We start from the raw sequence: 16,340 nt of genomic DNA, 5'->3' as shown, positions 1-16,340 counted from the left end.
TGGGAACCTGGGGGAATAATAAGGAAGTATGTATGTACAGTATGTTAGTTGCAACTTGTGGAGGGAATGTGAGGCTGTGTGCAGGTCTTTGTTGTACAGTTTGTAGCATAGCTTGTGAATGAGCTAAGAGACCTTTTGGTTGTACCGTTTGTGGCAAAAGCTTGTAAATGTCTAAGTGAGACCCACACAGAAGAAAACCCTTTACCTGTACTTTTTGTGGTAAAAGCACTCAAACTTTATTTTCCTACTCCTTCTCTCTTCTTCCCTTTCTTGTTTTTTCCTGGAAAAATGACACGATGGGAACTATGCACAAAAACAATGACACGATGGGAACTATGCACAAAAACAAATTCCACCCACTTTTTTAACCTGTAAAACTGTGATGTGACAATAAAGCGCCTTCTGATAGTAGTCCATTAATCTTTATTTTTTTGAGGGCCCCTCCTCAGCTTTCTGGGTTTGTGTGAACACAAACATTGGCTTGTGATTGGCTGCTCACCCCATAGCGATGATTTGATTGGCTGAGCAAAGTACATATTGAAGATAAAAGTGAGGGCAGAAAAGTGAACACACACATTTCACCACCAACAGCAACCCACATTATATTTACAATATATATAGCCTGCATGTGCACAGACAAATTCACATCCATACCATTTTTTGTAATTATGCAAGCATCTTCGTGAGAATCACAAGCTTTGGCTACAATGGCCACGATCAGGTGCAGGTGCCATGTCTACCGCGCTTAATGGAATCGGACTTTTGACCTGCCGACTGTGAACAAAACAACCTGTTGTACAAGTACACCTGCGCATTCCCTCAGGGACTTGCTCACATCATGAACTCTACACATCTCATGTACTCAACAGCACCACACTACGTCATACTAAGGGACCACAATGGACACAAGGCTTTTTTGTGTTATGTTGATTATGGTGGGTCAGATGTTTGTTCTACAAATGTATCTATGTGACATGTGATTTTGCTTAGAGAGAGAGAGAAGGAGAGAGAGAGAGAGAGAGAGAGAGAGAGAGAGAGAGAGAGAGAGAGAGAGAGAGAGGCGTTACTGCAGAGTGACGTTCATGGGTCAGTGTAAGTGAAGTGTTATTATTGGCTCCTGGCAGAGATTTGACCTTTTTTCATTTTCAAACGTTTCAGGCATAGTCTGTCCGTATGTATCCAAAAAGCTTCTCTTGGTAAATTGCTTATCTCTCAGGGCAGCTATCTTTGGAGGTCTTATTAATGACATGCTCAGATATTGTAGTATCATAGTATCAAGGGCAAGACCACCAGATTTTGGAACAGACTGAGTTGAGTTGTGCTCAACAGGGTCTTCTTTCCCCACTGATTCTGCCACGCCCGTTCCCATGGCTGTGGTTTAGCTAGATAGCAGGTTGGGACAGTGGGAATCTCGTTAATCCATTCATGCACCTGTCACCAGTCTGGCCTGTCAACTGAAACATTTAACTTGAAACGGACTTGTTTTCTTCCATGCTCTACCCTCCTTTTCCTACTCCCTTTCTGAAAAAAATTATGGAAGGCTTATGCAGAAACAAATTTCACCCACTTATTTACACCTGTAAATCTGTGATGTGACAAAAGGTCACACTATTGTTTTGCAGGGGTGACATCTTTGTCACATCATCCCTGCGAAATAATAAAAAGACCAGTCGAGTGCTCCAGTATTTTATTTGGGTAGTCTCTCCTGAAGTGCCCAGGTATTATTCTCTCTGATCCAAAAGACCAGTCGAGTGCTCCAGTATGTTATTTGGGTAGTCTCTCCTGAAGTGCCCAGGTAATATTCTCTCTGATCCAAAAGACCAGTGGAGTGCTCCAGTATTGTATTTGGGTAGTCTCTCCTGAAGTGCCCAGGTATTATTCTCTCTGATCCAAAGACCAGTGGAGTGCTCCAGTATTTTATTTGGGTAGTCTCTCCTGAAGTGCCCAGGTATTATTCTCCTGTTGAGCATCGACAAGCCCTTCTACCTTCAACAGGCTGAAGCACGCTGGACTTCACTTTGTACCTATCTTTTTTATTTTCCTCTGCCAACCTGGGGAGAGGAATGGACAGACCTTGTGCTTCCTTCAATCCATCAGAAGTCCAATCCGCTTCTTTTCAACGGACAGGGGGGAGTATCCCCAGTTGGACGTAGTGTGTGGAAGGAACACGTTATTCCAACCAGTTCCTTTCCCCTCCATCAGGCGACCCTGGCTGGCCAGGGGAGACAGTTAGAGACCAGGATTACGGCATGTTTTTGTGAGGGTACCTAACTACCTACCCTAGGGTAGGTTCACAAAATGAACATGGAAACATGCAAACTCCACACTCTAGGTCGCCAACCCGACCTAGAGTATGGGCAGGGATAAGGAGCGAACATGCCCCCAGTGGGAAATGATTCTGAACCCAGGACCTTCTAGTGGTGAAGTGACTGCATGCCCCCGTACCTTGATTCTTGAGATATTTGATTGTTTACAGTATTTTGTTACGGATCCTGCCTCCTCCTGCCTCCTCATAACATGATAGTAAGCTCAACTTAACATCAACCATAATTATGGACATCCCAATACAGAATAGATCCCAGACAGATGTAGCAGTTTACTGATCCAAGTAACTCTACATTACGCTTTACAATGAACCTGATTTATTTTTGTGAGTGAGATAAAAGACGATCAACATGAACTATATAAGGTGCCTCTAACCTATGGACTATTATTTGTTTTTATCAAGAGACATTTCCATTCTGGTAGTGTATAACGCTGAAGAAGGGTTAGTTTTCTGCCCACGTTGTTAAGCGGAGGCAGAGTGATGAACCCAAAATGCAGAGTCACAGGAAACGGTGTCTAATTCAAAGTATTTAATAAATCAAAATATCTTACAAGAAGATGAAACTCTGGAATCCAGGCATAAATCTTACAACAGTAGATTTCAGGAAACAGGACAAAAACTCACACTAGAGCAGCACGTAGGAATCAAATCAGAAATGTCCAAACTGTCAAAAACCAGGAACAACAGGAAAACCAGGAACATGCATCTGCTACAACAAAATAATGAACTGACACTGAATGTTTGTCATGAGTCCAGTCTTATAGGGGGAAGGTTGATTGAGGAATTGTTCACAGGTGGAATGACGAGGGAGTTAGAAGCAGGTGAGTGAATGGGATGAAAATGAGGGAGTGGCCAGGGAGGAGACATGGTCTGTGGAGTGACAGATCATGACAGTACCCCCCCTCTCAAGGGACGGATCCCAGACGTCCCAACCTCAATGAGGAACGAGCAGGGTGGGTGGAGGGGGCCTGGAGGAGGGAAACTGAGGCAGGGCCAAGGGGATCTTCAGGTGGGCGGCCAGGACGACGGCCAGAGGCAAGTCTGGTGATCTCAGGGGGACGTCCAGGAGGATGGGCGGTGGCAGAACGAGCGCCATCGGGGGGACGGCCAGGACACTGGGATGAGGCAGTGTCACCATCGGGAGGGCGGCCCGGAGGTCGTGACGTGGAGGCTGAGGAGGTGCAGTCAGGAGGGCGGCCTGGAGGCCGAGACGAGGCGGAGGACCGTGGAAGCGGAGCCGGGTATGCTGCAGGAGCTGGACGTGATGCTGCAGGCGGAGCAACAGGAGATGCTGCAGGCTCTGGGGCTGAAGCTGCAGACTCAGGAGGGAGGGCTGCAGACTCAGGAGACGACGCTGCAGACTCAGAAGCTGGGACCCAAGAGGCGAGCTGCAGCGGCGGGGCCTCAGAGGCAAGCTGCAGCGGCGGGGCCTCAGAGGCAAGCTGCAGCGGCGGGGCCTCAGAGGAAAGCTGCAGCGGCGGGGCCTCAGAGGCGAGCTGCAGCGGCGGTGCCTCGGAGGCGAGCTGCAGCGGCGGGGCCTCGGAGGCGAGCTGCAGCGGCGGGGCCTCGGAGGCGAGCTGCAGCGGCGGGGCCTCAGAAAACGCTGCAGACGACGGGACCGCAGAGGAAGCTGCAGGTGGAGGCGACGCCGGGAATGCTGCAGGCTGAGGCGACGCCGGAGATGCTGCAGGTGGGACTGCAGGCGGAGGCGGAGCTGCAGGCGGGACTGCAGGCGGAGGCGGAGCTGCAGGCGGGACTGCAGGCGGAGGCGGAGCTGCAGGTGGGACTGCAGGCGGAGGCGGAGCTGCAGGCGGGACTGCAGGCGGAGGCGGAGCTGCAGGTGGGACTGCAGGCGGAGGCGGGACTGCAGGCGGAGCTGCAGGCGGGACTGCAGGCGGAGCTGCAGGTGGAACTGCAGGTGGAGGAGGCAGAGCTGCAGGTGGAACTGCAGGCAGAGGTGGAGCTGCAGGTGGGACTGCAGGTGGAGGAGGCAGAGCTGCAGGTGGGACTGCAGGCAGAGGCGGAGCTGCAGGTGGAACTGCAGGTGGAGGCGGAGCTGCAGGTGGTACTGCAGGCAGAGGCGGAGCTGCAGGTGGAACTGCAGGTGGAGGAGGCAGAGCTGCAGGTGGAACTGCAGGCAGAGGTGGAGCTGCAGGTGGGACTGCAGGTGGAGGAGGCAGAGCTGCAGGTGGGACTGCAGGCAGAGGCGGGGCTGCAGGCAGGACTGCAGGCGGAGAACAGGAGGAGGATGCTGCAGACTCTGGAGACGGGACCCCAGAGGACGCTGCACACCCAGGAGACGAGGATGTTGGGACCCCAGAGAACACTGCACACCCAGGGGATGAGGAGGGTGCTGCAGATTCTGGAGATGGAGAGCCAGCAGACAGCAGCTGACGGAAGCAGCCGAACAAAAAGCCCAGGGCCAGAGCTTCCATAACGTCAGGCTGACGCCGGTCACCACTGAAGTTGACTGCCAAGGACTCTGGCAGGTCACCGGCTGAAAGGACTGTTGAGGGTGCAGAGGGCGCAGGCAGGACACCTAGGGAGATGGCCTGCAAGGGCTCTGGCAGGTCAGCAGGAGGTACAGTCGGTGAGGGTGCAGAGGGCGCAGGCAGGTCACCAATGGAGGCCGCCGGGAAGGGCTCGTGGACGCCGGGCAGCACAGCATTCAGTGGAGTGCTGGGCAGGCTGGGTGGTGGAGGAGACAAAGTCACTGGGAGCGAGGAACAGGGGTCAGGTAGCTGAAAAACACCCCCGGGGTCCCGCTGCCGTAGTGCAGGCCCGTGACGGGGCTGCACCGCTGCAGGCGGGAGTGCAGCAGGGCGTGAAGGGGCTACAGGCGGGACTGCAGCAGGACGTGACAGGGCTACAGGCGGGACTGCAGCAGGACGTGACAGGGCTACAGGCGGGACTGCAGCAGGACGTGACAGGGCTACAGGCGGGACTGCAGCAGGATGTGACGGGGCTGTCCGGGTGGGCTTGGTGGCTGGGAGACCCCGGGAGACATCCCCCCGCTTGTTGACACAACGGGGACCTCCCCGAGCCAGGCGGGTGCCATAATACGGATTTGTGGCATGAAGTTGTTCTGAAAGAACTTCTTCACTGCCTCGAAAATGGGGAAAAAAATCCATATAGTGGTTCTTCTGCTGATTAGCATCAGGGGCAGGGCTAGTGGGATGCAAACTCAACACTCCAACCCTAATGGAGTGGGTAGATGGCTGAGGAGTATGTGGTAGTGAGCTGGTTTCAAAGTTCTTAAGCCTCCCACAAACTACCACAAAATGGGGAACAAAATGGCTCACCCATGGCCTCTCTGTAAACCACTGCTGCTGGATTGAAATCTCCCTTCGAATTTCAGCACGCAGGTTAGGAGGAGAGGCCACCAGACGATTCACCACACTTTCAAAAATCAACACCTTCTTTGTTAAAAGTAGTAACTCTGCTGGGTTCATGATTATGGTCAGTTCATTCTGTTAAGCGGAGGCAGAGTGATGAACCCAAAATGCAGAGTCACAGGAAACGGTGTCTAATTCAAAGTATTTAATAAATCAAAATATCTTACAAGAAGATGAAACTCTGGAATCCAGGCATAAATCTTACAACAGTAGATTTCAGGAAACAGGACAAAAACTCACACTAGAGCAGCACGTAGGAATCAAATCAGAAATGTCCAAACTGTCAAAAACCAGGAACAACAGGAAAACCAGGAACATGCATCTGCTACAACAAAATAATGAACTGACACTGAATGTTTGTCATGAGTCCAGTCTTATAGGGGGAAGGTTGATTGAGGAATTGTTCACAGGTGGAATGACGAGGGAGTTAGAAGCAGGTGAGTGAATGGGATGAAAATGAGGGAGTGGCCAGGGAGGAGACATGGTCTGTGGAGTGACAGATCATGACACACGTTATTTAAATACCGGTAGTACCTGAAGGATGTTTTTGTGGTTGCTGGCAATTCATTTGATCTTTTTCTATAGCTTTAAATGCACAAGTCTTTAAAAACGTTGCTTGCTTTTGAAGCCTCATCATGGCATCTATTCTACAGTACTGTATATGGAGGTGCTCCCCACCCCACCCCTGGATATGGAAAGGCCCTGAAGCTGCCATAATGCTAAGGTCAATGCTGAAAATGACCTGGTGCTATGGCAACCAGATATCATGTGTATCTACAGTATCTCAAGGTTGGGCAAGAGGTAAAATAGGTAGGCCTGTCACAATTATGACATACAAATAATATTGTATGCATAATTGTCAAAATTATTTCCATGATAAAAATGTTCATGTTTTCAGACATTTAAAAATCAGACCTGATATATCTCGTAGTTGGCAGACAGCTGGTGTAGAGGGAAACTACGAGAAATCTCATAGTTGGCATACAAATAATTACTCATTAAGTAAAATGTCATAATCGTGACACGGTGACAGCCCTATAGATAGGGCGGCGCCTCTATCAGGCGGTGTGGATCAGAACCTGTGGAAGAGGATGGATTGGACTGCACCTTATTTAAATGACAAAGGGAGAAAAGGACACACATGTGTGCATACACATTATGCAAAAGAGGCTGTGGGTGACTCGGCTATCTTGTTTCTGCTCTCAATCTCTATTCCTCTCTGTCTACTAATGTCTGACTATTGCACAGACACAAATACAGAGCAGTGGGCCCACACTCTTATAAATATTCACATACTGTACACAGCCACATCTCTAGCGCGCGTGCGCACACACACACACACACACACACACACACACACACACACACACACACACACACACACACACACACACACACACACACTGTGACCTTTAGCGTAGTCTAGAGCCAGGTCATGGCAGCCAGCCCAGAGAGTGACCATAAGCAGGTTAGACAGCTGAGTCAAAAGGCAGGGAGGCTGTAGCAACTGTAGCATTAGGATCAGAAATAATGGCAACCTTACCAGAGGATGACCTTAAAACGGTCAGAAAAACTGTCTAGCTCCCCTGAAGTGGGCCACGAACATCCTGATGGGCAGATGCACAGAAAAAACATAGAAACAGAGAGAAAGAAAGCGGGCACATGGTGATCCAATAGGGAGCTGGTGTCGGTTTCCAGCGCCAGTTTTATCCGCCCCTCTATGCCAAGAAAAGCTTGGGTACTTTCAGGCTATCAGCCTTTGGGGGGGTTGGCAAAAGGGCCTTTGCAGGCAAATAGCCTGCATCCTGCATCCTTAGACTCACTAAATTGACAAAGAACGCAATCATGTCAGCCTCCGGGGGTCCTGGGATGCAATACTGTACGCATATGTGGCCCCCACATTAATTTTGTACACAGACCAACAATTTGTCCACTTCTGCAGTCCGCACTGCAACTGTCACAACTGTGACTGTCCATCAAAAAAATCAATGCTGTGCTATGAATAGAAGACTACGGTATTTCTCTAGTGGCAAGTGCAAGGAATCTTTGCAGGATGTGTACCTAGTCAAGCACTTAAGGGCCATAACTGTCCTTGGGTATGTATTTGCAGCTAACTGGAGATTTGAATGGATAATATCATTATAGAAAATACTCATCATTTCACAAAGTCTCCATTTACTATCCATTTGCTGATCTTTAGGTGCGTTCAGACTTGGATGGTTAGAGTGGCGCGATTGTATACAAAGTCAATGCAAAGACGAGAATTGCGCGAAGGGGCGTGGCGCAACCTGGTGCAACACAAACGAACGAACCAAGCGAATATATATATTCAAGTCTGAATGCAGCTTTAGAATCATCTTCACTCATCTCTCTCTCCCATGAGCTCATGGTGTTTACCCTGCCATATCTGAGGTTGCATCCCGCCTGTTCAGGGGGCTTAAGTGGCAGGCGGGTGATCTAACCACATGGGTTTGATAGATTCACGGCTAAGGTCCTCGTGGCATCGTGGTTACCAAATCTTCTTGTAAGTTTGACTTGTTCTATACCAATAAAGCGGAAAGTAGAGATGTCATGTTTAAGGTCATTGAAATGTACTGCAACAGGGTATTCACGGTCGTTTCTTCTGATCGAACTCTTATGTTCACTCATTCTCTGTTTTAACTGTCTAGTAGTTTTGCCTATGTATGCTAAACCACAGGGACATTTGATCATATATATACACCACATGGGTTGACACACAAGTAATAATGTTATTGATCTTGAACTTCTTGCCAGTATGAGGATAGTTAAAAAAGGAGGTCTTATGTGTATTACCACACTGAGCACAATGACCACATGGATAGTTGTGTTTATATTTCGGAATATAGTTAGTTTTTAGGGGAAATAAAGTAGACCTTGCTGGGAGCTGTTGTTCTATGCTGCTGCTCTCTTTGGTGTCATACCTGAAGTCCAGGGGATGCTTCTTATGCGATGGATTTTCTACTACCGGCCCCAAAGGATCACTTACTGTGCGTTACAACAAGTGCTCTCCCTCATCAGCTTCAAACCGTTGGCCTAAGGTATGCTATTCATTTTTGTCTCTGGTGAAACCATAATGCTGCTGGGCTCCCTTTGCTGAGTGTGTCTTTATGTGTGTGTTTGTGAATCACCCTGTGTGGATTCATTAATCTTGAGACTGATCTGACTCCATACTTTCATGGGCTCTTTCTGTGCAGCATTAGCCACTGAAAAAGCCTCTCTACTCCCAAAGGATATACTGTCTGATTAAAATATATATCCAGTCTCATGCAAATCTGCATGGCATGTATGCATGGCAATCTGATCAGGTACTCTCTGTGGGGCTGTGATCGCGATGTCTCTGATTTCAACTACCAGGTTTCAGTTCCTGGACAGATTGCCTATCTTTTATTGCAAACAAGCTAAATATGGTAGGTGTCACAGTGCAAAGGCAGGAGCTTTATGACTCAATAGCAGACAGATAGGCGCAGGCAGATGAGCTTCAATGCAAGGTTTTTTCTTTTTTTTAAACCCTTGACAAGGAACTTGAAGTACATAAAGTACACTAGGAGTTAAATCATGGGTACACGAGGAGAACACTACTGACATAAAGTGACGAACTAGCAAGGGAACTGAACAAACAGGGGAGTATAAATAGACAGACTAACTAGGCACAGGTGAAACAAAAATCTAAATCAAGACAGGGATTGGCTGGGAGACTAAGAGGACACAGGTGGAAAACAAAGACTAATCACAATACAGGTTAGACAAGGCATGTACAGAACTACAGGGGCAGACAGGAAGGCACAAAACAATACTACAAAATAAAAGGTACACAAGTTAAAGGTGAAACTCAAACTGGAACTAATTAAGACACAGGGAAAACACAATACTTCAAAATCACAGGAACACAACAGAAACGTAAAACAATAACAAAAACCAAGAACAGGGTATACAAGAAAACATAACACATCACAGACCGTGACAGTAGGAAGTCAAAATTAAGACACAATCCCGCACATTAACACATTTAGTACCGGAACTGCATCAAAATAAAGGCGCTGCTTGCGCCAGAGTAATCGCCAGAGTAGTGATCGCTTCTATTTTGAAAGCCAGTAACCGGAAATACGTTCTTAAAAAAGTTGACTGACAAAGTGACCTCACAATCTCCGATCATCTTAATATATTTATATATGCTCCAAAAAGAGTTCATATTTTGCGGGAGAGACGGATGAGGAGCAGAAACGCAGCGCCAGCATATCGATCCATTCATCACCACGGAGAGCGCCCTGGATCAGGAGATACGAGTCATTCTTTCCGCCGCGCTAACATGGGAGTCAATGACAAGCTAATATTTGCACAGAGCGTTAGCATACGGCAAGCGAAAAGCGAAATGCCAAAAAAAAAAAAAGGAATAATTCTGAATATTATCATCTCGCCCCGCGTCGTTTGGACGTCGCTAGGACGTCCACAGACGTCTAAGGCACCTCTCGGTTCCAATCCTTATGACGTTTCAGGACGTATTATGTACAAAATGTGTTAAGAAGCAAGTGCTAACAAATAAACAAAATCCTAGCAGCATTGCATTCTAATCCACAAACACTCCACAGATTAGAAAGTAAACCCATTGACTCCAGAAATACCAGAAATCCCATTTCCCAGTGACAGTGAAATCTGGGAAGCCAAGAATCACAACGGCACATTCCACCAGTAGACACTGCTGCAAAGCCTGTTTGCTGACAGTGCCACAGAGAAGCAGGTTTATCTGTGGCAGCCCACCTGTGCTGATCATTCCATTCTTTCTGTGTCGCCACAGTCTCAACCACAGCCAGCCAGTGTGTACTGTGGCACTCACCACTTTACAGTAGCAGGTCCAACAATAGCCAGAGCACAATCCCATTATGTCCATCACTCGTCAGCCTAGAAAAGACTCATATTTAATTAGATTACATCCTTTTTTGTTATCAAATGTTTTTTTATTTAAGACAAAATAGCACATGTTAACACCATGAATGGATAAAGAAAACAAAACAAGTAATACACATACAACAGCAAAAGAAAAGGAAGACAAAAACAAACAACAAACAATCCCACCCATCCCTCCCCCCGGGACCAAAGATGCCACAAAATGCACACCTGTATTTAGATTACATCCTAAGCTTTTATTGTTTTTGTATGCCTTTTTGTATGCGTTTTTGTGTGTTCATCAATATGTGTTGTTTCTACCAAATAAAGTTAAAGTTGAAATTTAAAAAAAATCTTCCTTGGCCTATTGGGGGATAAGGATAACCTAAAGAGGTGTGTCTTTAGCTTATCTTTAAAAATGTCTGTGCAGTTACCTCTCTAACTTCCCCAGGAAGTTTGTTCCACAGTTTTGGTCAATAGAAAGAAAAAGCTGTGGCTGCCTCTCCTATTGTCTTTTGTCGGCGCTGATTTGTGTCAAGTAGACCTGCTGGGGAGGATCTGGGTACTCCGGATGGAGTGTATGGCAATAAAAGAGTCTGATTCTGTAATGTATGCAGGGCCCTGGACATTGAATCTATTCTATCTATTGTTTGGGTTAGTATTAATCGAGCAGCAGAGTTTTGTATTGGTTGTAGTCCGTTGTCTAATACCTTTTGGTAGTCCTGTGTGTAGAGCAGGGGTGCCCAAAAGGTAGATCATGATCTACCAGTAGATCACAAAGGCTGTGTTGTAGACCAGATGACATGCCCTTAAAATAATAATATAATCTATCACTTGTATTGACATCAAAAGGGCTTGCCAGCTCAAACCCACAATGCAATACTTTGTTTTCAAGAGTGTTAAACACAAAAGATTTCCAAGTGTGTCTTATATAACTTTAAACTATTTCCAGCAAAGGAATTATAATTATTTTGGTCAGTAGATCTTGTCATTTTGAAAGTGGCACCCCTGGTGTAAATTAGGCCAGGGCCTACACAGTAATCTAGGCAGCTGATGATGAAGGCATGGTTGCGACAGGACGGGTCATTTTAATTTCTTTATTTGAGTCGACATTTATAAAATACATTACAAAGGCCCAACTATTTCTCATTGCTTCTGATGTCTTACATACTCGAAATAACATTTGCCTCAGACAGTGCATGCATGTTACATACATTCATGCACTGAGGCACTTGTAATTTCAACAACGCACATGAACGTTTTCATAGATAGATATATAGATAGATAGATAGATAGATAGATAGATAGATAGATAGATAGATAGATAGATAGATAGATAGATAGATAGATAGATAGATAGATAGATGTGTGACCACTTAAAGCAGGCATGCTGGAACAACAACTTAGTTCTTCATTCCCAATCAACATTTCTTTTTGGCAAACCACATAAAGCCATGCCATTACAACATCACCCCTCCCACCCACACAGTAGAGCACTCCAAATCGCCATCATGTCTTGGGTGTAAGCCATCCAAGCTGTGTTGGCTGGAAAAGTAAACTCATTTCGCTCAAAAATAACGTACCATTGAACTTAATACTGAAATTATATTGGAGAAAGATCTGGAACACTTAATACTGCTCTCCAACTTGAAATTAGATTATATGAGTTGACATATAACAAAAACAATAATGTCATAAACACATTTACTGATGGAAACGTTCCCTGCCGTATACTGTACTGTGGATTATTGGGTCTAGTTAGGGAAACCATGAGCCAAATGACGCACACGCACACGCACACGCACACGCACACACACACACACACACACACACACACACACACACACACACACACACACACACACACACACACACACACACACACACACACACACGAGGGAAAGTGAAAGGTTGAAAAAAGTCAAGGGGTGACTGCATCCCACTGGTGCAGAATGGACAGCAGCAGAGCTGCGGGGCCAATGAGGAGTAATGACACCTAATTAGATGGAACAGGCCATGTTATGTTTCCAGGCTGCCTCGTTGGGCTGGGTTGGGTTGGGTTGTCTGTCGCATGCTGCACATCTAACGTGATTCAGCATGCAGGACCTGCTGTCACCAGAAGACACATCTCATGACACTTCAGTGTATTCCAGCACTGCTAAGCGAAAAAAAATAATAATAATAATAATTAAACTGTATGTGTGTGTGCATAGAAGTACCACCCATATGTGCGTACAGTAGCCTACAAGCGGGCATACAGCTGCATGGCATCATTGAGAGCTGAAAGCAATGTCACTGCTACGCCACACCTCTTTGTGAACCAAGGACATTCATGTGAAATGCGGCCTCGCTCCGTCCTATACCCCACCCCAGCTTTCTCTCTGGTGAAGCATGTATAAATACAGGCTATGTGTCATCTGTTATAGCCAGAGGGAGAGAGGGAGGGGGTGGGGTACAAAATAAAATAGAGTGAAGGATTAAACTGAGGGGGTGCTGTGTGTGTGTGTGTGTGTGTGTGTGTGTGTGTGTGTGTGTGTGTGTGTGTGTGTGTGTGTGTGTGTGTGTGTGTGTGTGTGTGTGTGTGAGAGACTGTGTGGGTGTGGGTGTCACTGTGTGTGTCTCCTCGAGATAAACAGTAAGTAGGCCTACACTAAGTGCTCATATAGAATTAACTGGCTGCTAATTAGCCATATTCTATCTGCAGAATGGAATCAGACTCAGAGCTGGAATGAAGTCTGATAACTATAAGCCCTGCCCTGGTCGAATATCTTCAAACATCTGGATTTCCAAAATGTATAATCCCGAATCCCTGCCTCCTCTTCCTTGGCGTATCAAAGTGTCCTTGAGCAAGACACTGAACCCCTAATTGCTCCCGATGAGGGTGGTGTCTTCATTGCGTGGTTGCCTCCACCGTCGGTATTTAACGCACATAAAAGCGCTATTTGGATAAAGGCGCTGGAAAGGCATGCGTTGCAGTCTTGCAGACCATGTTTTATCAATGCAACTTTAGTTCACTGAGCGATTAATTAAATATATAGCTGCGCTTAACATCCCTATATTGAGACTTATTATTAGACTACAATTAAATACTCAGTGTAGCCTTTAAGACAAAGTACCAATAAGTATCAGATAATGGACGTGGTATATAACCACTGCTCTGTTGGAGATACGCGTGGCACGATGGCAGCACTTCACTTTACGCAACAGGTCTCGTCTCAACCTCCAACCAACCCCATGAAGGATTATTTCCTCGATTAATTTTCGTGGTAGGCAACAAAAGGGCACAACATAGCCTATAAAAGCAGGGCAATTCTTACTGATGTGGCAAAGTGTCAAACAACATTGTCTCGCAATCCACAAGGCTGCAGGCATGTGTGTCGTTCATGATGATCAACCATTCCAAATTTGCTTTGAAGCAACTGCATGCAAAAAAATAATAATACAAATAATAATAAATAAACACATACCGGGGATAGCCAGGTTAGTGAGCGGGGTGGTGTGCATGCTCTGCGGTAAACTTCCCATCCAATCCGCGAACCGCAGGTCACTGCTTCTCCCGTGAGACGAAGCCATGCTGCCGCCGTGCAAACCGTTTTCCCGGTGTCTACAAGCCAACCTTCAGTGAGTCTCTCTCTCTGTGTGCGGCGCTCGCTCACCAATCCACAGTCGGCCACGCCGCGCGCGCGCGCGCGCGCACACACACACACACACACACACACACACACACACACACACACACACACACACACACACACACACCACACACACGCCATGCCCGCCGTGAAACAAAAGCACGTATGCACCTCGCGGGAGCGCGCACATGCGTTAACACTGGTCTCCCAGTCATTCATTTTAAAAAGACAACGAAAGAGGGGTGAATCTTCTATCACTCACAGTCACACATCTCACACATTATTTTAATATGTGAGCACTGAGCAGACGCACTCTTTAAACTGTTAATTAGGCTGCAAATTAATTAAGTCGACAGACAAGGGAACTATTAGGCTACGCCAGAATTATGACTAGGCGTCTAGGCCAAATTAATTGAACATTTTTGTCTTCGTCATCATTATCATTGTTATTACTTATAATATTATAGCCTAAAAGTAAATAATACTATTAAAATCACACCCGTGTGAAGTGAGGGACGCTCTTATCATTACATCATCTCATTGGCCAATCACAAGTTGCGTCCTCACTTTTGTCTTCAATGTTTGTGTTTGTGTTACTGTTACTCAACAAAATTGTCCATTCATTGTCAATTCAATGGCATTTAATGTTTGTGTTACAGTTTGGGAACCACTGGGCTAGGCAGGCTATAGGCCTATAGAAAAGATCACACCGTGGGGCGCTCTTATCACCATACATCATCTCATTCCGACCAATCACATCCTATGTCCAGCTTTTAATGTTTGTGTTTACAGAAACACTGGGCCATTCATTATCAATGGCATTTAATGTTTGTGTTAGGACAAAGTTTGCGTCTACACGCACACTAAAAAGCTGGACATAGGAGGGGCTAGTGCCCTGCACCTCTCAAAAATACAATGGAATAGTCTTACAAAGTTCACCATATAGGCTTGAGAGATATATAGCCTGGTGAAAATGATGTGAAGTTGTTAAAGTATAGGACTAGTCTCACGTTACCAGACTATTCCCCCTCGCAATTTCCAAATGCTATAGCATTCAGAGATTGTGGAATAGTTTCCTTTCAACTTTTCTGAAACTATTTTCTAAATTTGTTGCAAGAAAGCAATTTCAAGTTAAAAGCACCGTTTAAAACAGGAGTGATGTCATTCAATCAACTCATGCACAAGAACAAAATAATTTAAGTTAGAACTAGGCCTATGGGCCAAGGAATAAGGATGGCATACCCTACTACACTCATTAGACAATCAGTGAAAACAATGATTGGCCTCAAGGATGGAGCCTGTTGTGGAGCTGTCCAGTCTTGTGGTGCTGAATCTGTCTGATCTTGTTATATAGCCTTCTTCAACCTTAAGAATTCACCAAATCGAGGAAGTCGCATCCTCAGTCTAGCTTTAGCTTTACAGTTTCACGTTTTACCATGGCCATGCCTTATAACTATAATAACATGATGTCCTATACTAAGATATGAGAAATGGGTTAAGAGTAGGACTGCAGATTTATAGGATAGCCTACCTACCTATGTCAGTTCATTAAGTAATGTGGTAGATAAGCAACAGCCGATGGCAGATGCCTCTGTCACTTTCTTCATTTTCAGCGTGTCGATCAAATCCAGTTGATCTCCCTGATCCCATTGGCTGAATTATTTGGTTGCATAACATCCCCCAGGTAATAGCATTGCCTCTCTACCGAAGTGGAGAAATCAAATCATAAATGTCATTCCAATCCCATCACCCACACAATATAAAGCTCTAAATCTGTGATGTCAAAAGGAATCAATGCAAATGTTATATTCCTGGTGGACTGAATTGTCTGAATACAAAAGGTCCATAATTTGAATTGCCAAACAAAACAGCAAAGAATTTGCTTACCAGTTACATGTGTAATGTATGGGCATGACTAGAGATTGGGTGTTTGTGGTCAAATACCCGTTGATTGGTACCGTGGCATGTATATACTGTGTACCTCATGTATAGTTAGTTGATTTTATTCCAGACAAGGCCACAGTGGTCAGAAATGTTTAGCTTATGATAAGAAAAAAGCTATATGGTTCTCACCTTTTTAGATAG

The 16,340-nt window shown here is 45.9% G+C and overlaps 1 protein-coding gene across 1 annotated transcript in view; it reads right to left on the bottom strand.

Moving 5' to 3' along the window:
* The window catches only part of plcxd3 (phosphatidylinositol-specific phospholipase C, X domain containing 3), a gene marked incomplete at its 3' end in the record, with an annotated part of 21,172 nt that extends 6,965 nt beyond the window's left edge, over nt 1-14,207 (bottom strand). The window contains exons 1-2 of the mRNA XM_080765550.1: nt 14,091-14,207; nt 1-7 (exon numbers count right to left, since the gene is read on the bottom strand). The exon at nt 1-7 is cut by the window's left edge and continues 250 nt beyond it. Coding sequence (XP_080621676.1) covers nt 1-7; nt 14,091-14,196 — 113 coding nt within the window. The 5' untranslated portion in view covers nt 14,197-14,207. The remainder of the gene's footprint in view (nt 8-14,090) is intronic.
* Nucleotides 14,208-16,340: the final 2,133 nt, after the last annotated feature.

Source organism: Protomyctophum bolini (genome assembly GCF_963924005.1).
Source record: "Protomyctophum bolini genome assembly, chromosome: 6".
In the NCBI taxonomy this organism is placed as follows: Eukaryota; Metazoa; Chordata; class Actinopteri; order Myctophiformes; family Myctophidae; genus Protomyctophum; species Protomyctophum bolini.
This window is presented reverse-complemented; position numbering and strand designations above follow the sequence as displayed.